We start from the raw sequence: 25,008 nt of genomic DNA, 5'->3' as shown, positions 1-25,008 counted from the left end.
GTATTGAGGTGTATTTAATGGTATGTCCAGTATGTGTATTGTAACAGATTTTCTTTTCTTTCACTATAATGGTGCGTTCCCATTTACCTCGGAAGTTGGGGTGCTGGAAATGACGTCACAACCGAGTTGTGAGCGTTCCAGTTACAAGGTCAAAAATCAAGATAGCCACATCCACGAAAGGTATTTTTGCCTTGTTTGAATATAAACAATTTATGGGAAAACATGCATTTCTGCAACCTTCAAACACGGTGAATGAAGAGGAAACAGACACCCTTGCTAGCGATGTAGGATTTATATGTACCACATCAATGACAAATACATGAAGTGACGTTACCGTGTATAAACGTTCCACAATGCAATGTATATGGCTAATTTAGTGTGACAAAAACTAATCAGAAGTGCCAATAACAATAATATAAAAGTGTACCGCACCGGCCGAAAATGCATAATAAAGAAGGGAAAAAAACATATATAAGTCGCATTTTTCGGGGAAATGTATTTGATAAAAACCAACACCAAGAATAGACATTTGAAAGGCAATTAAAATAAATAAAGAATAGTGAACAACAGGCTGAATAAGTGTACGTTATATGAGGCATAAATAAGCAACTGAGAACGTGCCTGGTATGTTAACATAACATATTATGGTAAGAGTCATTCAAATAACTATAACATATAGAACATGCTATACGTTTACCAAACAATCTGTCACTCCTAATCGCTAAATCCCATGAAATCGTATACGTCTAGTCTCTTACGTGAATGAGCTAAATAATATTATTTGATATTTTACGCTAATGTGTTCACACATAAGTCGCTCCTGAGTATAAGTCGCACCCCTGGCCAAACTATGAAAAAAACTGCGACTTATACCCCGAAAAATACGGTATATAATTGTCTACATTAAGAGCATCCATCTTTGAAGCTAACTCAGGGTTTGTGAGAATGTTCCAACTTTCCAAATTGGAAATCCGACCACAAGGGACGTTCCAGTGGAAATCCCGACCAGGAACTCTGACATTTTGACTTCCCAGTACGAATGGAACGCACCTTAAACCTCCCTCTGGTATATTCACTGCTCGGTAGTGGTGCGTAGTGTTTTTTTTTAAGACTATTTATTCCAAAAATATAGGATTTGCAAAAAAATTTACATACCGTATTTTTCGGACTATAAGTCGCAGTTTTTTTCATAGTTTGGCCGGGGGGTGCGACTTATACTCAGGAGCGACTTATGTGTGGAATTATTAACACATTAGCGTAAAATATCAAATAATATTATTTATCTCATTCACGTAAGAGACTAGACGTATAAGATTTCATGGGATTTAGCAATTAGGAGTGACAGATTGTTTGGTAAACGTATAGCATGTTCTATATGTTATAGTTATTTGAATGACTCTTACCATAATATGTTACGTTAACATACCAGGCACCTTCTCAGTTGGTTATTTATGCCTCATATAACGTACACTTATTCAGCCTGTTGTTCACTATTCTTTATTTATTTGAAATTGCCTTTCAAATGTCTATTCTTGGTGCTGGATTTTGTCAAATAAGTTTCCCCAAAAAATGCGACTTATATATGTCTTTTTCCTTCTTTATTATGCATTTCCGGCAGGTGCGCCTTGTACTCCGAAAAATACGGCAATCTGCATATCCATCCATCCATTTTCTACCACTTGTCCATTTTGGGGTCACGGGGGGTGCTGGAGCCTATCTCAGCTGCATTTGGGCGGAAGGCGGGGTACACCCTGGACAAGTCGCCACCTCATCACAGGGCCAACACAGATAGACAACATTCACACACTCACATTCATGTTGCATTTTAATTAATTTCCACTAAATAAAGCTGCTGTATTTTGTTTAATAAATAATTCCAACACACCCAAGAATAAGCAGTATAGAGGTAGAATGGCGATGCTCGGGATCTAACTGCCAAAAGGAAAAGACAACAACTGTAACATTTAATAACATGTGAAGAGGGTAGACGTCTAGTGACGTCACTTAATGCTGCCATGGCAACCTGGCTGAGATGAACCCTTCACGTGAAATGCCGACTGAGTCACCGTCGACTTTTACCATAACTACAGCTGCAAGAAACACATTTAGTTGTAAAAATGGTATTGGTCGAAGAGGAAGTGAACAAGTTAGTCTCAGATGCGTTCTTTTGTTCGCTCCAACTCGACTCGAAGCTAAGCTAGCGAGGCTGACGAACACCACTCGTATTATCTTACTTACTTTGAGCCTGCGTCGAGGGCCAAACGTGCTGGTGTCGTCGTTCCATTTCAGCGTGAGAGCGCTTCGTCAACGAGTTCAAGACATTTAAACAATTTAGTTTCGTTTGGAAGCGCGGCCATCCATGTTTGTGAAGAACTACTTCCTATTTGGCGCCCGCCACAATGTCCACAGCCCAATTTTGAGCCCCGCCCCGCCCCACCGGTTGTCGCGCATGCGTAGTCGAGCTGTCAAGCATCGGGGAGTATATTTGGTACACTTGCACAATTTAAATTAACCCAGTGGTTCTTAACCTTGTTGGAGGTACCGAACCCCACCAGTTTCATATGCGCATTCACCGAACCCTTCTTTAGTGAAAAATAAAATGTTGTTTTTTTTCAAATTAAAAAAAAAGTTATAAGTTTTTGGTAACACTTTAGTATGGGGAACATATTCTAAGTAACAAAGACTTAATTTAGAGTTTTTTGGACACTAGGGGAACATATTCTAAGTAACAAAGATTTAATTTAGAGTTATTTGGTTAGGGTTAGGGTTAGAGCAGTGGTTCTTAACCTTGTTGGAGGTACCGAACCCCACCAGTTTCATATGCGCATTCACCGAACCCTTCTTTAGTGAAAAATAAAATGTTTTTTCAATTCAAGAAAAATGTAGATGTTTTTTTACTGGTGCACAAAATGAACCGTGCATGAACATCACCTTGTTCAAAGAACAAAACCAACACCGTGCATGAACTCACAACTAATTACACACCTTACACACATTACCATGAATTGATTAACGTGGACCCCGACTTAAACAAGTTGAAAAACTTATTGGGGTGTTACCATTTAGTGGTCAATTGTACGGAATATGTACTGTACTGTGTAAACCAGGGGTCACCAACCTTTTTGAAACCAAGGGCTACTTCTTGGGTACTGATTAATGCGAAGGGCTACCAGTTTGATACACACTTAAATAAATTGCCAGAAATAGCCAATTTGCTCAATTTACCTTTAACTCTGTTATTATTAATAATTAATTATATTTATCTTTGTGGAAACACTGATCATCTTAATGATTTCTCACAATAAATATATATAGAAACAGATAAATATCCATATGCAAAACTTTATTTTTATATTTTCTCTAAGTGCACATTTTTCAAATTGAACATTTTCAAATGATCACTTCTAAGACTGTCTTGTGAAATCACAATACCCCATTTTAACTAGCTAGCCACTAACATTTTTTAACAAATCATGAATTACTTTGCACCATGTTTGTAAAAATAATAACTCATGTAAAATACAAAATTCAACTGTCAAATTTTTAAATAAATCATGTCACACTTTGAACTGGACACCAAATCTGTTATCTGTTTCTTTGTCAGTTAGTGAAGACCAAGTCTAAAATATTTTCTTGGATTTTCAAATTCTATTTGAGTTTTGTCTCAGAATTAAAAATGTTGAGCAAAGCAAGACCAGCTTGCTAGTAAATAAATACAATGTAAAAAATAGAGGCAGCTCACTGGTAAGTGCTGCTATTTGAGCTATTTTTAGAACAGGCCAGCGGGCTACTCATCTGGTCCTTACGGGATACCTGGTGCCCGCGGGCACCGCGTTGGTGACCCCTGGTGTAAACTGTACTGTTTCATATAATGTATTCTCTTCCTTTGCAATCTACTAGTAAAAGTTTCAATCGATCAATCAAAAAACCTGCAAATCAGATGGAAAATTAGAGGGAACATTGTTTGGGGGTATCCATAATACGCTGATAGGGAGAAGTTTTTATTTACACGATAAGTCGGATGTGTCTTTACCTCCGTGGCGGAAGCTCCGCCGAACCCCTGAGGCCGACTCACCGAACCCAGGTTAAGAACCACTGGGTTAGAGGGTTAGGGCCAAGGTTAGAGGGTTAGGGTTATAATAAGGCCATGCCGAATAAGGCAATAATAAGTACTTAATAATGACTAGTTAAGTGCCAATATGTTACTAATTTGCATGTTAATAAGCAACTAACTAATGGTGAATATGTTCCCCATATTAAAATGTTACCATGTTTTATTACTGGTGCACAAAATGAAGCGTGCATGAACATCACCTTGATCAAACGACAAAACCAACACAGTGCATAAACTCACAATAAATTACACACCTGCAAATCAGTGTGACTTCTGCTGTTGCCGTATCCGTAATACGCCGATAGGGAGAAGTTTTTATTTACACGATGAGTCGGGTGTGTCTTGACCTCCGCCGAACCCCTGAGCCCGACTCACCGAACCCCTAGGGTTCCATCGAACCCAGGTTAAGAACCACTGAATTAATCCAATCGAAGAGCTGTATGGAATATTACAGAAGATAATAATGCTCGCAGAGGCGGTAATTTTCTGTTGTAGTTTAAATCAGTGGTCCCCAACCACCGAGCCGCGGCCTGGTACCGGTCCGTGGATCGATTGGTACTGGGCCGCACAAGAAAATTACAAAAATTAAATAAATGTTTTGTATTTATTTTTTATTAAATCAACATAAAAAACACAAGATACACTTACAATTAGTGCACCAACCCAAAAAAAACCTCCCTCCCCCATTTACACTCATTCGCACAAAAGGGTTGTTTCTTTCTGTTATTAATATTCTGGTTCCTACATTATATATCAATATATATCAATACAGTCTGAAAGGGATACAATCCGTAAGCACACATGATTGTATTTTTTTAATGACAAAAAAAACAAAAACAAAAAATCATCCCCCCCGGTCCGAGGGACACATTTTCAAGCGTTGACCGGTCCGCAGTTACAAAAATGTTGGGGACCACCGGTTTAAATGGTACAAGTGGGAAAATCAATCTCGTCAACCATCTAAGGCGTGGGTGTCCAAAGTGTGGCCTGGGAGCCATTTTCGGCCCGCAGTACAGGTTTTGTTGGCTCGCAGCATATTCGCGAAATAAAATGTAGTAAAAAAAGAACCAAAATATGTATTGTAAGGAAAGAAAGCTACATTTTTGTAATAATAATTATAATTAGTGAAACTAATAATGATATACATAGCCATCTACTGTATAGCGCAACGTTGACACAACTATTTGTTTTAAAATATGTATAATTTTCCTGAGGGAACTCTCCTGAACAAATCAATAAATCACTGTCTATCTAACTAATGTCTGTTTATAGGATTAACATTTTTTTTTTTTTTTTTTACAAAATAAAATATCAAAATGGACTTTTTTGTTGCGGCCCCTGGGTGGAAAAAGTTTGGACACCCCTGAGCGAAGGCTTCATTCCCACAAGGAGAGTACAAAAGCCCTTAAATTGATATCTTTGTTAAAAACATTTAAAGTAATGTAGCTAGCCCTTTTTGTCTTTTTTTTTTAGTATTATTACTCTCTGTATTTGCTTTTGTTTTCTTTCCTTGATGTTGAAAGTGCCTTGACTTTTGTGTGAATTATAAATGTATGTTTGTTGTTCAATAAATTTAAAAAAAATAAAACAATTAAAAAAAACTTCTGCTACAAATGATGTGAACGAGCCCTTGACCAGACCTGGGCAAATTAAGGCCCGGGGGCCACATGCGTCCCATTGAGCTTTACAATCTGGCCCGTAACACTAAGCTTCATCACTTTGACTTGTAATAACTCTAATTCTGGTGGTGTTTTATGCTTTTTTTCTTTTTGGAACATGTACTATACATATAATACAATAAAGTCCCATATAAAATGATGTTTGTAGCATTATTTTAATTTTGCCTTTGAAAGTAACACTCCAATGTCCATTAGTGGAGCTGTACACTGCTGTATCTCTTTAAATGTGGGCGGGGTTTGGACCTGCCCGACAGCCACTGGGCGGGACTTCCTTGACAAGGCGGAAGAAGGCTTCAAGTGACTGGCAGCTACTTGGTCCAACCTTCAAAAGAAGCCGGCTCTTCTTTCCACGCTTATTTTTGTTAAGTATATTTGTTGCGGGGATTTATATGCTATATATACATATATGGCTGCCAAAGGGATGAACCTGTGCAGGGTGTGCTGCTTGATCCTCTGGGCTATCACGGCGGTGTTCGCCGGGTAAGTAGTGAGGCTTTGGGCTCGGTGTAGCAGCACCGCCAGCTGGTACACATGTTCCACTGTGATTGGTTCATGCAATGCAGTGGACGAGGAGATCAAATGTTATTTTTTTTAAATGTCTTTCATATATTCTGGCCGTGTCGTTGCGTTGAACACACGCTGACAATGGCGATAATGATGAGAACTGTGTTTTAGCCAACTATTTTGCTAGCCCTTTCATGACAACAAAGCTTGATGTTATTGTGACATCAAACACGTTTTGTTAAAGGCCATTTTCCTTCCCGTAGGCGAGACTTTTACAATATTTTGGGTGTGAGCAAGAGCGCGTCGATCAGGGACATCAAGAAAGCGTACCGGAAGCTAGCTCTCCAGTTACACCCCGACAGGAACCAAGACGACCCCAAAGCTCAAGATAAATTCGCCGACTTGGGTGCAGCTTATGAGGTAAGAGACAATTGTTATATGTCTACTGGGCGTCAGAGGCGGTCATTTTAAACGAACCGTCATGCTTTTGTTGTGAAACGTGTCCCGGAAGAGTCCCTTTGTGTGCGTGTGTGTGCTGGCTAGCTCGCTGCTCGGTTGCCGTGGGAAACACTAGGATCATTGTGATTGGTCAACTCAACCAACGCTGGCTGCATTTGATTGGTTGACGTCACTGCCGTCACACAACTTAGAGGTGGGATCTTGAGGAGCCGTTCCTTGTTTCTCAATACCCGACCTGTTTTTTGTGCCTTTTAAAAAAGAATCAGAACTCTACGTTAAAGGCCTACTGAAATGAATTTTTTTTATTTAAACGGGGATAGCAGATCTATTCTATGTGTCATACTTGATCATTTCGCGATATTGCCATATTTTTGCTGAAAGGATTTAGTATAGAACAACGACGATAAAGATTGCAACTTTTGGTATCTGATAAAAAAAAGGCTTGCCCCTACCGGAAGTAGCGTGACGTAGTCAGTTGAACATATACGCAAAGTTCCCTATTGTTTACAATGATGGCCGCATGAAGTGAGAGAGATTCGGACCGAGAAAGCGACAATTTCCCCATTAATTTGAGCGAGGATGAAAGATTTGTGGATGAGTAAAGTGCAAGTGAAGGACTAGTGGGGAGTTGAAGCTATTCAGATAGGGAAGATGCTGTGAGAGCCGGGGGTGACCTGATATTCAGCTGGGAATGACTACAACAGTAAATAAACACAAGACATATATATACTCTATTAGCCACAACACAACCAGGCTTATATTTAATATGCCACAAATTAATCCTGCATAAAAACACCTGCGTGTTTGTTACGCTAGCTCCTAGCTCCTCTGCTAGCTCCTAGCTCCATAGAACACGCCAATACAATTCAAACACCTGATCAACACACACAATCACTCAGCCCAAAAGACCGTTCACCTAACCCAAGGTTCATAAAGCTTATATATTTTTTTAAAGTTACGTACGTGACGCGCACATACGGTCAAGCTATCAAATGTTTAGCAGCCAAGGCTGCATACTCACGGTACCTGATATTCAGCTGGGAATGACTACAACAGTAAATAAACACAAGACATATATATACTCTATTAGCCACAACACAACCAGGCTTATATTTAATATGCCACAAATTAATCCTGCATAAAAACACCTGCGTGTTTGTTATGCTAGCTCCTAGCTCCTATGCTAGCTCCTATGCTAGCTCCTAGCTCCATAGAACACGCCAATACAATTCAAACACCTGATCAACACACACAATCACTCAGCCCAAAAGACTGTTCACCTAACCCAAGGTTCATAAAGCTTATATATTTAAAAAAAGTTACGTACATACGCAAAAAAAAGTTGCGCACATACGGTCAAGCGATCAAATGTTTAGAAGCCAAAGCTGCATACTCACAGTAGCACGTCTGCGTCTTTGTCATCCAAATCAAAGTAATCCTGGTAAGAGTCTGTGTTGTCCCAGTTCTCTACAGGCGTCTGTGTATCGAAGTCAAAAGTCCTCCTGGTTAGAGTCTCTGTTATCCGAGTTCTTCCATCTTGACTGCATCTTTCGGGAATGTAAACAAAGAAGTGCCGGCTGTGTACTGTTGTGGCTGACTACGTTCGAAAAATACGTCCATTTCGCACCGACAACTTTCTTCTTTGCTTGCTCAGCTTCCTTCTCCATAATGCAATGAACATGATTGAAACAGATTCACGAACACAGATGTCCAGAATACTGTGGAATTATGAAATGAAAACAGAGCTTTTTCGTATTGGCTTCAATGTGGAAGGCATACCCGTGTTCCCCGGTCTACGTCACGCGCATACGTCATCCTCAGAGGCGTTTCGAACCGGAAGTTTAGCGGCAAATTTAAAATGTCACTTTATAAGTTAACCCGGCCGTATTGGCATGTGTTATAATGTTAAGATTTCATCATTGATATATAAACTATCAGACTGCGTGGTCGGTAGTAGTGGGTTTCAGTAGGCCTTTAAAGGCCTACTGAAATGATTTTTTTTTATTTAAACGGGTATAGCAGATCTATTCTATGTGTCATACTTGATCATTTCGCGATATTGCCATATTTTTGCTGAAAGGATTTAGTATAAAACGACGACAATAAAGATCGCAACTTTTGGTATCTGATAAAAAAAAGGCTTGCCCCTACCGGAAGTAGCGTGACGTAGTCAATTGAACATATACGCAAAGTTCCCTATTGTTTACAATGATGGCCGCCAGAAGTGAGAGAGATTCGGGCCGAGAAAGCGACGATTTCCCCATTAATTTGAGCGAGGATGAAAGATTTGTGGATGAGGAAAATGCAAGTGAAGGACTAGTGGGGAGTGGAAGCGATTCAGATAGGGAAGATGCTGTGAGAGCCGGGGGTGACCTGATATTCAGCTGGGAATGACTACAACAGTAAATAAACACAAGACATATATATACTCTATTAGCCACAACACAACCAGGCTTATATTTAATCCCGCATAACACCTAGGTGTTTGTTATGCTAGCTCCTAGCTACTAGCTACTAGCTAGTTATAGCTCGAGCGGGTAATATGGACGGGATCCCGTATATATAACCCGCCAATACAATTCAAACACCTGCACAACACACACACTCACTCAGCCCAAAGGACCGTTCACCTAACCCAAGGTTCATAAAGCTTATATATTTAACCAAAGTTACGTACATGACACGCACGTACGGGCAAGCAATCAAATGTTTGGAAGCGCGCGGGTGGGACCTGATATTCAGCTGGGAATGACTACAACAGTAAATAAACACAAGACATATATATACTCTATTAGCCACAACACAACCAGGCTTATATTTAATATGCCACAAATTAATCCCGCATAACAAACACCTAGGTGTTTGTTATGCTAGCTCCTAGCTACTAGCTCGAGCTGGTTATAGCTCGAGCGGGTAATATCTATTAGCCACAACACAACCAGGCTTATATTTAATATGCCACAAATTAATCCCGCATAACAAACACTAGGTGTTTGTTATGCTAGCTCCTAGCTCGAGCTAGTTATAACAAGCGATCAAATGTTTGGAAGCACAGCTACGTACTCACGGTATCGCGTCTGTGTATCCAAATCAAAGTCCTCCTGGTTAGAGTCTCTGTTGTCCGAGTTCTTCAATCTTGACTGCATCTTTCGGGAATGTAAACAAACACCGGCTGTGTTGTGTTGATGACTTCCTGTTGTTCACTATTCTTTATTTATTTTAAATTGCCTTTCAAATGTCTATTCTTGGTGTTGGCTTTTATCAAATAAATTTCCCCAAAAAATGCGACTTATACTCCAGTGTGACTTATGTTTTTTTCCTTCTTTATTATGCATTTTCAGCCGGTGCGATTTATACTCCGGAGCGACTTATACTCAGAAAAATACGGTATATATTGCGTTCTATTTTAGTTACGTTATTGAGTTTACAACCCCCTGGCGCTGTTTTGTACTGTTTTTGTACTTATTATTATTTTTCAATTGTTTGTAAATGTTGCAATTTATAAATAAAGGTTTATAAAATTAAAAAAAGGGGGAAAAAAGAGGAGGCGTTCCTTTCAAAGAACCGTTCAAAAGATTGGCTCGTTGTTATAGTTTTTTTAAATCAAGGAAATAATCCCAAGTATAAAATGTGGATGGGAATATTTTAAATTTACATGAATGAGTTTTGAAGATAAACTACCAAAATGGCCCCACTGATCCATTGATTAGTCAGTCAGTCTGGCCCTAGTACAGTATATGACTACTAGACTATTTAATTTTGCAGGTTCTGTCAGACGAAGAGAAGAGGAAACAGTATGATGCGTATGGCGAGGACGGTCTGAAGGAAGGACACCACAGCTCACACAATGACATCTTCTCCAGGTCAGTCTCGGGGAGGCAACAGGATTATTACCACACTTTAAAAGCAATATTGTGTCACCATATAATTCTCGCATTAAGCGCTCTGTCCCCCTCTGCAGTTTCTTCGGCGACTTCGGCTTCATGTTCGGCGGCAACCGGCAACAACAAGACCGAAACATCCCCAGAGGGAATGACATCATCCTCGACCTGGAGGTCACGCTGGAAGAGGTCTACTCAGGGAACTTTGTGGAGGTGAGGAAAAACTATCTTAAGCAGTTTTAATCATGTTAAAGTTGTTTTTTACCTTGTGGACCAGGTGGTGCGTAACAAGCCCATAGCCAAAGAAGCTCCTGGCAAGAGGAAGTGCAACTGTCGACAGGAAATGAGGACCACGCAGCTCGGACCGGGTCGCTTCCAGATGACCCAGGAGATGGTGTGTGACGAGTGTCCCAATGTGAAGTGAGTCCATGACGCACATCGCTTTATGATACTGCGCCGTATGACCGCCACCTTCATTTGTGTTTTCTATCACTGAGGGTGGCGGTTATCATCAACTGGCGAGCTGTATCAGTCACATGACTTGTCTATTTTGAGCGCTCAGGCACAAAAGAGCCTGGGTTATTACTACAGATGTGTGATAATGGCTTTTTTGCCGATATACGATATTCTGATATTGTCCAACTCTTAATTACCGATTCCGATATCAACCGATACCGATATACACAGTCGTGGAATTAACACATTATTATGCCTAATTTTGTTGTGATGCCCCGCTGGATGCATTAAACAATGTAACAAGGTTTTCCAAAATAAATCAACTCAAGTTATGGGAAAAAAATGCCAACATGGCACTGCCATATTTATTATTGAAGTCACAAAGTGCTTTTTTTTTTTTTTAACATGTTTCACAGCAGCTTGGAATTTGAGACATGCTCTCCCTGAGAGAGCATGAGGAGGTTGAGGTGGATGAGGTTGGGGGGGGGGGGCTGGGTCTTTAGGGGGTAGTGGGGGGGTGTATATTGTAACGTCCCGGAAGAGTTAGTGCTGCAAGGGGTTCTGGGCACCGTATTTTTCGGAGTATAAGTCGCTCCAGAGTATAAGTCGCACTGGCCGAAAATGCATAACAAAGAAGGAAAAAAACATATATAAGTCGCACTGGAGTATAAGTCGCATTTTTTGGGGAAATGTATTTGATAAAAGCCAACACCAAGAATAGACATTTGAAAGGCAATTTAAAATAAATGAAGAATAGTGAACAACAGGCTGAATAAGTGTACGTTATATGAGGCATAAATAACCAACTGAGAACGTGCCTGGTATGTTAACGTAACATATTATGGTAAGAGTCATTCAAATAACTATAACATATAGAACATGCTATATACGTTTACCAAACAATCTGTCACTCCTAATCGCTAAATCCCATGAAATCTTATACGTCTAGTCTCTTACGTGAATGAGATAAATAATATTATTTGATATTTTACGCTAATGTGTTAATAATTTCACACATAAGTCGCTCCTGAGTATAAGTCGCACCCCCGGCCAAACCATGAAAAAAACTGCGACTTATAGTCCGAAAAATACGGTACATACATCCACACTCAAAGTTCGTACATCCACACGCACATTCACTGTACCAACGTACACTACCGTTCAAAAGTTTGGGGTCAACCAAACAATTTTGTGGAATAGCCTTCATTTCTAAGAACAAGAATAGACTGTCGAGTTTCAGATGAAAGTTCTCTTGTTCTGGCCATTTTGAGCGTTTAATTGACCCCACAAATGTGATGCTCCAGAAACTCAATCTGCTCAAAGGAAAGTCAGTTTTGTAGCTTCTGTAACGAGCTAAACTGTTTTCAGATGTGTGAACATGATTGCACAAGGGTTTTCTAATCATCAATTAGCCTTCTGAGCCAATGAGCAAACACATTGTACCATTAGAACACTGGAGTGATAGTTTCTGGAAATGGGCCTCTACACACCTATGTAGATATTGCACCAAAAAGCAGACATTTGCTGCTAGAATAGTCATTTACCACATTAGCGATGTATAGAGTGTATTTCTTTAAAGTTAAGACTAGTTTAAAGTTATCTTCATTGAAAAGTACAGTGCTTTTCCTTCAAAAATAAGGACATTTCAATGTGACCCCAAACTTTTGAACGGTAGTGTACGTATACACATACTGTAAATATACAAGTACATATACATACACACACTAATGCATACAATCATGTTTCATCAAATATATATTAACATTGTTACCCTAGGGCAGTGGTTCTTAACCTTGTTGGAGGTACCGAACCCCAGCAGTTTCATATGCGCACTCACCGAACCCTTCTTTAGTGAAAAATAAAATGTTGTTTTTTTCAAATTCAAGACAAAGTTATATGTTTTTGGTAACACTTTAGTATGGGGAACATATTCTAAGTAACAAAGACTTAATTTAGAGTTTTTTGGACAATAGGGGAACATATTTTAAGTAACAATTATTTATCATTTATCATTATAACAAAGACTTAATTTAGAGTTATTTGGTTAGGGTTAGGGTTAGAGGATTAGGGTCAGGGTTAGAGGGTTAGGGTTATAATAAGGCCATGCTGTATAAGGCATTAATAAGTACTTAATAATGACTAGTTAAGAGCCAATATGTTACTCATTTGCATGTTAATAAGCAACTAATTAATGGTGAATATGTTCCCCATACTAAAGTGTTACCATGTTTTATTACTGGTGCACAAAATGAAGCGTGCATGAACATCACCTTGTTCAAACAACAAAACCAACACAGTGCATAAACTCACAACAAATTACACACCTGCAAATCAGTCTGCTGTTGCCGTATCCGTAATACACCGACGAGTCGGGTGTGTCTTGACCTCCGCCGAACCCCTGAGCTCGACTCCCCGAAGCCCTAGGGTTCCATCGAAACCAGGTTAAGAACCACTGCCCTTGGGGAAAACGGGGTAACACGTGGCACATTGACAAAGCTTAACCTATATTACTATAACAATCTACAAGGTTAATGCAGTTCGCTTCGCCTTCTTCCCCTCCATTTATCTGCTTTCTTTGGTAATTGAAGTTATCATTACATATATGTATTGTTGCATTTGAAACAATTGTAATAGAGGTAAATTATTGTTATTTATTATCAATAGTGCTATTTCTGTTGGTATTTGTATTGCTCCATTTGCAGTGTAATAATGCTCATTGTCATTTCTGTATTATCATTTACTTCACTAACTGCTTCTTTGATATCACTTTTACTATCATATTTGTACATATCCTTGTCTGTCTGTCTTATCCCACTTTTGTCCCCACAATTTCCCCCCTTTTTGTTCTCTTCCTATCCTCTCTTGCTCCGGCCCGGCTGCACTAAATAATAATAATATAAATCCATTGAATAATGTCAAATACAAATAAGGCAACAAGAGAAGTATCCCACACTTCTCTTTTCTAAATAAATATTTACAGCAGATATGGGCATCTACATCAACTATATGATTTGCCTGAGTGGCTGGACAGGACAAAATAGAAAGGAAAAAAAAAGAAGCTGAAGCGCATCTCGAATCAAGAGAGTTCATCTCCACTTTGAACACATTGATAGCTGATAGCAGTCTCAGTTAGCTTGAAGTGCAGCGCGGACTGTCCGACGCTACGTTACGCTGTTGTCTTTTAATATCGCTCTTGTCAATGTGGAGATGTGCTATTGATGAGGCAGGAGTTGAAGATGCAGTCCATGAACTTGGTGGGTTATGTGGCACGTGTTGTTTTTTTTCCAACACCTCAGGCTGGTGAACGAGGAGAGAACCTTGGAGGTGGAAATCGAACAAGGGGTGAGAGATGAGATGGAGTACCCATTCATCGGAGAAGGTAAGCGCAGTCGCCGCTTGTTTTGTTTTAAATGGATGTACTAGAGATGTCTGATAATATCGGCCGATAAATGCTTTAAAATGTAATATCGGAAATTATCTGTATCGGTTTCCACCTTCCGATTTTCCCGGGAGACTCCCGAATTTCAGTGCCCCTCCCGGAAATCTGCAGGGGCAACCATTCTCCCAAATTTCTCCCGATTTCCACCCGGACAACATTATTGAGGGCGTGCCTTAAAGGCACTGCCTTTAACGTCCTCTACAGCCTGTCGTCACGTCCGCTTTTCCTCCATACAAACAGCGTGCCGGCCCAGTCAAATAATATATGCGGATTTTACACACTCATAAGTGAATGCAAGGCATACTTGGTCAACAGCCATACAGGTCACACTGAGGGTGGCCGTATAAACAACTTTAACACTGTTACAAATATGCGCCACACTGTGAACCCACACCAAACAAGAATGACAAACACATTTCGGGAGAACATCCGCACCGTAACACAACATAAACACAACAGAACAAATACCCAGAACCCCCCCATGTCCCGAATTTGGTTGAAGGTTGGCAAGTATGCTCTAGTATACTCTGGACTGAAGCTGTGTGCCTTCATTGTTTTTGTAGCTGTTGTTTTGAGGCATGTTTAAAAAAAATAAAATTAAAAAAATAATGCACTTTGTGAAAGTCAAAGTATAGTATTTCCCATAGTTGTAGTGGGTATCAGGATTATCTCAGGGAGAGCATGTCCCACATTCCAAGCTGCTGTTTTGAGGCATGTTAAAAAAAATAATGTACTTTGTGACTTCAATAATAAATATGGCAGTGCCATGTTGGCACTTTTTTCCATAACTGGAGTTGAAGTTGTTCTCTTATTTTGGAAAACGTTGTTTTTGATTGATTGATTGAAACTTGTATTAGTAGATTGCACAGTACAGTACATATTCCGTACAATTGACCACTAAATGGTGACACCCGAATACGTTTTTCAACTTGTTTAAGTCGGGCTCCACGTTAATCAATTCATGGTAATGTTACATTGTTTAATGCATCCAGCGGGGCATCACAACAAAATTAGGCATAATAATGTGTTAATTCCACGACTGTATGTATCGGTATCGGTTGATATCGGAATCGGTAATTACCGTATTTTTCGGAGTATAAGTCGCACCGGCCGAAAATGCATAATAAAGAAGGAAAAAAACATATATTAGTCGCACTGGAGTATAAGTCACATTTTTTGGGGGGAATTTATTTGATAAAAGCCAACACCAAGAATAGACATTTGAAAGGCAATTGAAAATAAATAAAGAATAGTGAACAACAGGCTGAATAAGTGTACGTTATATGAGGCATAAATAACCAACTGAGAACGTGCCTGGTATGTTAACGTAACATATTATGGTAAGAGTCATTCTAATAACTATAACATATAGAACATGCTATACGTTTACCAAACAATCTGTTTGGTAAACGTAGCTAAATAATATTATTTGATATTTTACGCTAATGTGTTAATAATTTCACACATAAGTCGCTCCTGAGTAGAAGTCGCACCCCCGGCCAAACTATGAAAAAAAACCTGCGACTTACCGTATTTTTCGGACTATAAGAGTTGGACAATATCGGATATCGGCAAAAATGCCATTATCGGACATCTCTAGTATGTACGTATTTAAAAGAAGATAAATGCCTGCAGGAGAACCTCACGTCGACGGAGAACCTGGAGATCTGCGCTTCCGCATCAAAGTGCTAAAGTAGGAGCCCACTATAGGCAATGTGTTGTGGGGTTATGCTAATGAGATGTTTGTCTTTTGTAGACACCGAGTGTTTGAACGTAGAGGAGATGACCTCTACACCAACGTCACCATCTCCCTGGTGGAGGCCATGGTGGGCTTCGAGATGGACATTGTCCACTTGGATGGACACAAGGTACTCTCATGCTTCCCTTACCTTTTTGGAACCCGCTTGAGTCCACGTCCACTAACTTTATGAACGTTGCTGCGTCAGCAGGGGTGAAATGTGCATAAGTAACTTCCACTGCCAACCAAAAATGTCTTGCATAGAAGGTAGCATATTGATGCGCAGCCTTTTCACTGGTTTTTCTGGCACGGGAATCGGCAACGCCCAATGGTGTCACATGAACAAACACATAGCATGTGTCAAGTACCCTGAGGTGTATGGCTCCAAAATTAGCTAAAAAAAATATATATATCATGCTAATGTTGGCATGATATCAGCTAACGTTGGCATTTTAGTAGAACGTAGCAGAAATGATCCTGATCAGGCCCAAAATATAATCAATTGTTCCTCTTTAACAGACAGTCAAACCAAACAGTGAGGATTTAACTAACGTCCCCTTTTGTCGACGTCAACACACATGGCCAGCCGCTTTGGTTCCGTAGCAGAACCTCCAGGTTCTGTAACAGCTCCTTCCCTCAGGCCGTAAGACTCTTGAACGCATCATAATAATCCCCTCAATTCCCCCCAAAAATGGATTAACTCGCTGGAATATAAAAGACAATATAACATGCATCCATAAACCTGGATGCATAAGTGTACAGCTCCACTAATGGACATTGGAGTGTTACTTTCAAAGGCAAAACTGAAGTATTGCTAGAAACATAATTGTATATGGGACTTTATTGTATTATATGTATTGTACATGTTTCAAAAAGAATTAAAGCTGCAAGCAGCGTTGGTCGGGCCCGCATATTTGGCAGGTGCTAGTTGCTGAAGGATGTCAATCTATGAAATGTAGGTCTAAAAGAGACCTACACAGAGGTTTTTGTTTCATGTCTCTAAGACGTTCCTACCGGAAGTTACAAGCAGTTTTGTCTGTGTTTTCCTCCGAGGAGCAGTTTTGTCTGTGTTTTATTCCTAGGGGGCGCTAGAGCGCAATTTTGAGTCTTGGGGTTCGTTTTTTTTATTAGATCGCAATTTCCGCCAGTCCTGATGTGTGTAAAAAGTTTGGTGAGTTTTGAAGTATTTTAAGGGGGTCACATTACAGCTCAAAGAGGCAAAAATGAGTGTTTTTATGAAACTTTTGTTTTGAAGGGGTGATTGCCAACTTCCTGTTGATTTTTGCTGAAGGATGTCAGTGTATGAAATCTAGCTCTAAGTCAGACCTACATAGATGTTTTTGTTGCATGTCTCTACGATATTCGTACTGGGAGTTACAGGAAGTTGTGTCTGTGTTTTTTTCCTAGGGGGCGCTAGAGCGCAATTTAGATTTTTGGGGTTTGGTTTTTCCACTAAAGAGTTTTGTTCGCGTTTTTTGATGTGTGTATAAAATTTGGTGAGTTTTGAAGCATGTTAAGGGGGGCAAAGTAGTGTGCAAAGCTGCGGAAGAATAATAAGAAAGAAAGAAAGAATAATAATAATAATAATAAAACCTTACAGATTCAATAGGTCCTTTCATCCCATTGCAAAAGGACTCCCTTTGGGATTCCTTTGACAAGGGGCTGTGCGGGCCCTAAAAAAGCACAAAACACCACCACAATTAGAGATATTACAAGTCAAAGTGATGAAGCTTAGTTTTACGCTCATGACTTGGTGTAACTAAACATTACCCTATAAGATGATGGCAATTGCATTTTATTGATATTTGAAATGTATTCAATGTTTATAAATGAATATTTAAATATACTAAATGTAAAAAAGGAAATAAATATTCAAAATAAGATAATTAAATGAAATCTAGTTTGGTTACACCATCATGAGCGCAACACAAGGTTGTAAAAGTTTAAACTACAATTCTAAATAAGATGTCAAAAGCAAACTGAAATCAAATACACACAGCTTAAAGACTGATCAATACCTATTTCAATTTAGTAATACATAAATATGATGATTTATCAAAATACAAAAGAAATATACCTGAACAGAACGCTCATGATGGTTACACCAAAAAGTAACGCTATGAATCGCGTTTTTTCCAAGTTTTTGGGGCATTTTTATGCTATTTCCAAGCATCTCCTTTTTATTATCGTTGATTTTAAATGGTCAAACTAATGCATATTATATATGCATGCACTAGTAAACAAAAAAAAGTCATATTTATTTTGATTGTTACATTTTGAAGTACATTTGTGCAGGTGGCTGCGAATGTTCCCATTACCAGAGCTGTACACATGTGCAAAAGTGCAATATATTTATTTGTACAGTAATCTATTTATATCTGCACCTTATTGATTTTTTTATCCTGCACTACCATGAGCTAATGCAACAAAATGTTGTTCTTATCTGTACTGTAAAGTTCAAATTTGAATAACAATAAAAACAAAGTCTAAGTCTTTTGTCGACACAAGTTTGAGAGCCAAAGGAGTGAGTCCTATGACAATTGGTCTGTGTGTCAACATGTTGTACATCAATATCACTTGGTACCACAACTGCTGTCTAATTAAAACAAGCACACACAGACTTCCCGTTCAATGCATAATACACTTCAAAATAAAAGCATGGCTGGATTACATGGTTTCTACACACTTTTTATCTGTGTCTTTAGGGGTTTTTTCAGGCAAAGAAAGGCAGATTTTCCGCATGTATGAAAGCTTTATGGACATTATAATCAATACTAAACTAGCGCAGCAGCTCTGTCAGGAAAGTAGGGATTGGTTCAAAAGTCGGTACTTTTATAGGCACCGACCAAATTCTGCCGGTACTACAGGGTATCGATTCACGTAAAATAAAACAATGCCATATTTCCATGTTGATTTTCAACAGCAACAAAGCAAGTCAGTAAAAACTGTTTGAATGGAAACGAAGGCTCCAATGCTAATTTACATTGGATTCGCCATAGACAGGCTAATGTTAGCATTAGCGAGTTTACATGGCCATTTCAACACCCTCACATTTGGTAATGAAAAGTACAACGAAGATGAATGTGGCAATCAAACACAGCTGGTGTGTGATAAGCACAATAGTTACAGTATAAACACTTTGTAGGGTGCAACATAACACGTCCTAGTTAGATAACATACACTATACAGAACTGATGTTTTGGAAGTGTAATTGATGAAAACCAGATGTAACAATTGGACAGCACATTATCTCAATCAGCTCATTTTTTACATAAAAATTAGAGATGTCCGATAACGGCTTTTTTACCGATATCGTCCAACTCTTAATTATCGATTCCAATATCAACTGATACCGATATATGGAATTAACACATTATTATGCCTAATTTTGTTGTGATGCCCCGCTGGATGCATTAAACAATGTAACAAGGTTTTCCAAAATAAATCAACTCAAGTTATGGGAAAAAATGCCAACATGGCACTGCCATATTTATTATTGAAGTCACAAAGTGCATTTTTTTTTTTTTAACATGCCTCAAAACAGCAGCTCGGAATTTGTGACATGCTCTCCCTGAGAGAGCATGAAGAGGTTGAGGTGGGCGGGGTTTTGAGGTGGGGGGGGGGGGACCGGGGGGTGTATATTGTAGCGTCCCGGGAGAGTTAGTGCTGCAAGGGGTTCTGGGTATTTGTTCTGTTGTGTTACTGGATGTTCTCCCGAAATGTGTTTGTCATTCTTGTTTGGTGTGGGTTCACAGTGTGGCGCATATTTGTAACAGTGTTAAAGTTGTTTGTACGGTACCCTCAGTGTGACCTGTATGGCTGTTGACCAAGTAGGACTTGCATTCACTTGTGTGTGTGAAAAGCTGTAGATATTATGTGACTGGGCCCGGCACGTGAAGGCAGTGCCTTTAAGGTTTATTGGCGCTCTGTACTTCTCCCTACGTCCGTGTACACAGCGGCGGTTTAAAAAGTCATACATTTTACTTTTTGAAATCGATACCGATAATTTCCGATATTACATTTTAAAGTATTTATCGGCCGATTATATCGGCAGTCCGATTATTATCGGACATCCCTAATAAAAATACAATTTTACTATCAAACTATTATCATTTATTAACACACACAAACTGGTTACCAGGTACCAGGAATTAGTACCGCATGGGTTCAAATGTGAACGCTACTAATCTATTTAGATAAGAGTATCAAATATTGTCATACCCGCAGGATGACTGTTTTTACATCTATTGGTGTCTACTTATCAACACTATTCCAAAAAGACAAAGTATTTACCGTTGTCCATCAGGTGCATATCATGCGAGACAAGGTGACCAAGCCCGGTGCCAGGATGTGGAAGAAAGGCGAGGGCCTGCCCAACTTCGACAACATCAACATCCGAGGCTCCCTCATCATCACCTTTGACGTGGAGTTCCCTCAGACGCAGCTGGACGAGAAGCAGAAAAAGGGTGAGGGTCCATGGATGGCGCTCTTTAATAACATGAGGTTGTGATATATTGTTAGCGTTGTTTGACACGGGTGTTGCCGCAGGTATACGAGATCTCCTGAAGCAAGGCTCTGTACAGAAGGTGTACAATGGACTCCAAGGATACTAGCATCTCTGGTAGTGCTGCTCCCCACTGACTTGTACAAGAAACGACACAAAGGAGGACCGGCGTCATCTCTCCAGGCCACATTCTATTTATGCTTTTCAAACTCAGGATAACTTGGATCCTTTTGTTTTTTATATATTTTTTTCTTTTTTTAAAACCACATCCTTTTGAAAGTTAAAGGTTCCATAAATAGGCTTGAATGAGAGAAATGCTGATTTGGTCGTCCATCGCCACACCACACAAAAATGTCTAAATGAAGTCAAAAATATCAATACTACAGTAGCATCAAAGGTGCTGTTCAGCCTCAGGCAGCATTACTATTGGATTAAACAGTTCATGTCTAGAGGGAAAAAAGGTTGTACACATGTAGCTATGAAAATATTTCATTTATAATTACTAATTCCAGAGATTTACCGCATTTTTCGGAGTATAAGTCGCTCCGGAGTATAAGTCGCACCGGCCGAAAATGCACAATAAAGAAGGAAAAAAACATAAGTCGCACTGGAGTATAAGTCGCATTTTTTGGGGGAAAATTTATTTGATAAAAGCCAACACCAAGAATAGACATTTGAAAAGCAATTTAAAATAAATAAATAATAGTGAACAACAGGCTGAATAAGTGTACGTTATATGAGGCATAAATAACCAACTGAGAAGGTGCCTGGTATGTTAACGTAACATATTATGGTAAGAGTCATTCAAATAACTATAACATATAGAACATGCTATACGTTTACCAAACAATCTGTCACTCCTAATCGCTAAATCCCATGAAATCTTATACGTCTAGTCTCTTACGTGAATGAGATAAATAATGTTATTTGTGTTAATAATTTCACACATAAGTCGCTCCTGAGTATAAGTCGCACCCCCCGGCCAAACTATGAAAAAAACTTGCGACTTAAAGTCCGAAAAATACGGTATTTGCCACAGTCAGGCCCAGAACCAATTGACAGCAATAAAGGATGGTTTACCGTAAGTGAACTGAGTCGAGGGATATTTAATAATAATTAATGTCGCCCCCTGTTGGCTGTCAATTACAATGCAGGTTTTAGAGCACAGGTGTCAAACTCAAGGCCTGGGGGCCAGTATTGGCCCGCCACATCATTATATGTGGCCTGGGAAAAGTGTGTTAATAAAATACTTCATTTTTTTTTTACTAAATGAATATACTTATTTCGGTTTTGACAGGAAAAAATGCGTACCGTACTTTTCGGAGTATAAGTCGCTCCGGAGTATAAGTCGCACCGGCCGAAAATGCATAATAAAGAAGGGAAAAAACATATATAAGTCGCACTGGAGTATAAGTCGCATTTTTTGGGGGGAATTTATTTGATAAAAGCCAACACCAAGAATAGACATTTGAAAGGCAATATAAAATAAATAAAGAATAGTGAACAACAGGCTGAATAAGTGTACGTTATATGAGGCATAAATAACCAACTGAGAACGTGCCTGGTATGTTAACGTAACATATTATATTAGTTATAAATAACTATAACATATAGAACATGCTATACGTTTACCAAACAATCTGTCACTCCTAATCGCTAAATCCCATGAAATCTTATAAGTCTAGTCTCTTACGTGAATGAGCTAAATAATAATATTTGATAATATGTGTTAATCATTTCACACATAAGTCGCTCCTGAGTATAAGTCGCACCCCCGGCCAAACTATGAAGAAAAACTGCGACTTATAGTCGGAAAAATACGGTATTTGCCACAGTCAGGCCCAGAACCAATTGACAGCAATAAAGGATGGTTTACCGTAAATGGACAGAGTCGAGGGATATTTAATAATAATTAATGTCGCCCCCTGTTGGCTGTCAATTAGAATGCAGGTTTTAAAGCACAGGTATCAAACTCAAGGCCTGGGGGCCAGTATTGGCCCGCCACATCATTATATGTGGCCTGGGAAAAGTGTGTTAATAAAATACTTTTTTTTTTTTTTTACTAAATGAAAATACTTATTACGATTTTGACAGGAAAAAATGCGTATCTTTTAAATGTTATCTAATGCCAAATATTACATATAGTGCAGTGGTTCTTAACCTTGTTGGAGGTACCGAACCCCAGCAGTTTCATATGCACATTCACCGAACCCTTCTATAGTGAAAAATAAAATGGTTTTTTTTCAAATTCAAGACAAAGTTATATGTTTTTGGTAACACTTTAGTATGGGGAACATATTCTAAGTAACAAAGACTTAATTTAGAGTTATTTGGTTAGGGTTAGAGGGTTAGGGTTATAATAAGGCCATGCCGAATAAGGCATTAATAAGTACTTAATAATGACTAGTTAAGAGCCAATATGTTACTAATTTGCATGTTAATAAGCAACTAATTAATGGTGAATATGTTCCCCATACTAAAGTGTTACCGTGTTTTATTACTGGTGCATAAAATGAAGCGTGCATGAACATCACCTTGTTCAAACAACAAAACCAACACAGTGCATAAACTCACAACAAATGACACACCTGCAAATCAGTCTGACTTCTGCTGTTGCCGTATCCGTAATACGCCGATAGGGAGAAGTTTTTATTTACACGATGAGTCGGGTGTGTCTTGACGTCCGCCAAACCCCTGAGCCTGACTCACTGAACCCCTAGGGTTCCATCGAACCCAGGTTGTGTATTACAAAAATATGTTAGTAAAGATAAAAATAAACAGTTGAATATTTGCTTGTCACCTTTTATGTATGATTTGTACGTGAAACAATCTAATAAGTGCATAGGCAATAATGTAATATGAGGTGATAACTGGTACACATTCATATCCATCCATTTTCTACCGCTTGTCCCTTTTTGGGGTGGCGGGGGGTGCTGGAGCCTATCAGCTGCATTCGGGCGGAAGGCAGGGTGCACCCTGGACAAGTCGCCACCTCATCACAGGGCCAACATAGACAATATTCAGACTCACATTCACACACTAGGGCCAATTTAGTGTTGCCAATCAATCTATGATTTAATCACCGGTGCCGCGTGCATAATTTTAATGAATAAAAAAGCATCCCTATGAAGGCAGCCATTACTGCGATGTGGCCCTCGATGAAATAAGAGTTTAGAGGCATTGTCAAGTCCCTGTCGCCATCTTTGACGTGGTCTTTTGTTGACCGCTAAGAAATCCACAGTAGAATACTGTAATATATAAGCACTAACATGGAATATTTCCCTGTTTAAAATGGCCCTAATTCTACAGGAGTGTTTTATTTTGAAGGAAGGCTTTACACTTCCTACAGTGCCTCTTTTTACTGACCCCCTTTTTCTGGTCTTGACATTAAATAAAAAGACTTTAAATATCAAATGTTTCCTAAAAAAAAAAAAAGTGCTTTTAGGATAAAAGTCCCTTCTTTTGTGTCGTATGTATAAACGCTGCCCCCTTTGTTTGTATGACATTGCAACAGCCATCAATGTGAATCTTGTTTTGTTTTTTTTGGTTTGGAAGGAAAAATAAAAGATTTATACCAATTGTAGTGAGGGTGCTGTTACCTTGATCCACCAGTAGAAGGCGCTGGAGTACCATATAAAGTAAAAAGGACTTTTAACGTTGTTCATGACTACACTGCAAAAAGTCAGTGTTCAAAAACAAGAAAAAAACAAACAAAAATGAGGGGTATTTTATTTGAACTAAGCAAAATTATCTGCCAATAGAACAAGGAAATTTGGCTTCTCAAGACTTTCCGAAACAAGTAAAATTAGCTAACCTAAATGAACCCAAAAATACCTTAAAATAAGTTTATTCTCACTAATAACAAATGTACTACTACATGAGTACGTATTTTCTATTGTTTCATTGCAAATAAAACAGCAAAGTTAATTTGGCTGTCATCTGTTTTAATTATGAGACACAATTGTGTCAGTCATGATTTTTAATTTTTTTACATGCTTGAAATAAGAAATTATTACTTCAAAAAAGTCGTTTTATACTTGTGAGTGTTGATGACACAGCTTTGCAACAGTTGACATTCTAGTTTCAAGCATGTTTTACTCAATATACACTACCGTTCAAAAGTTTGGGGTCACCCAAACAATTTTGTGGAATAGCCTTCATTTCTAAGAACAAGAATAGACTGTCGAGTTTCAGATGAAAGTTCTCTTTTTCTGGCCATTTTGAGCGTTTAATT

At 38.9% G+C, this 25,008-nt stretch overlaps 2 protein-coding genes across 4 annotated transcripts in view; one reads left to right on the top strand and one right to left on the bottom strand.

The window, feature by feature from the left end:
• tbccd1 (TBCC domain containing 1) overlaps nt 1–20,700 on the bottom strand; it is a 36,236-nt gene extending 15,536 nt beyond the window's left edge. The window contains exon 1 of one of the 3 annotated variants that reach the window (XM_062061625.1): nt 20,564–20,700. In XM_062061625.1, the coding sequence (XP_061917609.1) occupies nt 20,564–20,582 (19 nt within the window). In that variant the 5' untranslated portion in view covers nt 20,583–20,700. Of the gene's footprint in view, nt 1–87; nt 107–2,238; nt 2,427–20,563 lie in introns of those variants that run through there. The other 2 variants (XM_062061624.1, XM_062061626.1) reach the window with 2 other exon arrangements.
• Nucleotides 6,067–24,347, top strand: dnajb11 (DnaJ heat shock protein family (Hsp40) member B11). The gene is made up of 10 exons (XM_062061627.1): nt 6,067–6,273; nt 6,561–6,717; nt 10,522–10,619; nt 10,718–10,850; nt 10,915–11,057; nt 14,390–14,472; nt 16,168–16,225; nt 16,289–16,400; nt 20,577–20,736; nt 20,819–24,347. Exons 1-10 carry the CDS (start codon nt 6,200–6,202, stop codon nt 20,881–20,883), a joined length of 1,083 nt encoding a protein of 360 aa, XP_061917611.1. The 5' UTR covers nt 6,067–6,199; the 3' UTR covers nt 20,884–24,347.
• The last annotated feature ends 661 nt before the right edge of the window (nt 24,348–25,008 follow it).

The sequence above is a fragment of the Entelurus aequoreus genome, linkage group LG10, assembly GCF_033978785.1.
Source record: "Entelurus aequoreus isolate RoL-2023_Sb linkage group LG10, RoL_Eaeq_v1.1, whole genome shotgun sequence".
Taxonomy (NCBI): domain Eukaryota; kingdom Metazoa; phylum Chordata; class Actinopteri; order Syngnathiformes; family Syngnathidae; genus Entelurus; species Entelurus aequoreus.
Note: the sequence above shows the minus strand (reverse complement) of the source record. Positions and strands in the feature narration are given on the sequence as shown.

Bases quoted from the DNA above. Each gene is read 5' to 3' on its own strand.
- dnajb11 (XM_062061627.1), top strand. From the start codon at position 6,200: ATGGCTGCCAAAGGGATGAACCTGTGCAGGGTGTGCTGCTTGATCCTC. The intron at 6,274-6,560 runs GTAAGTAGTGAG...TCCTTCCCGTAG, and splicing joins ATCACGGCGGTGTTCGCCGG to GCGAGACTTTTACAATATTT. The intron at 10,851-10,914 runs GTGAGGAAAAAC...CTTGTGGACCAG, and splicing joins ACTCAGGGAACTTTGTGGAG to GTGGTGCGTAACAAGCCCAT.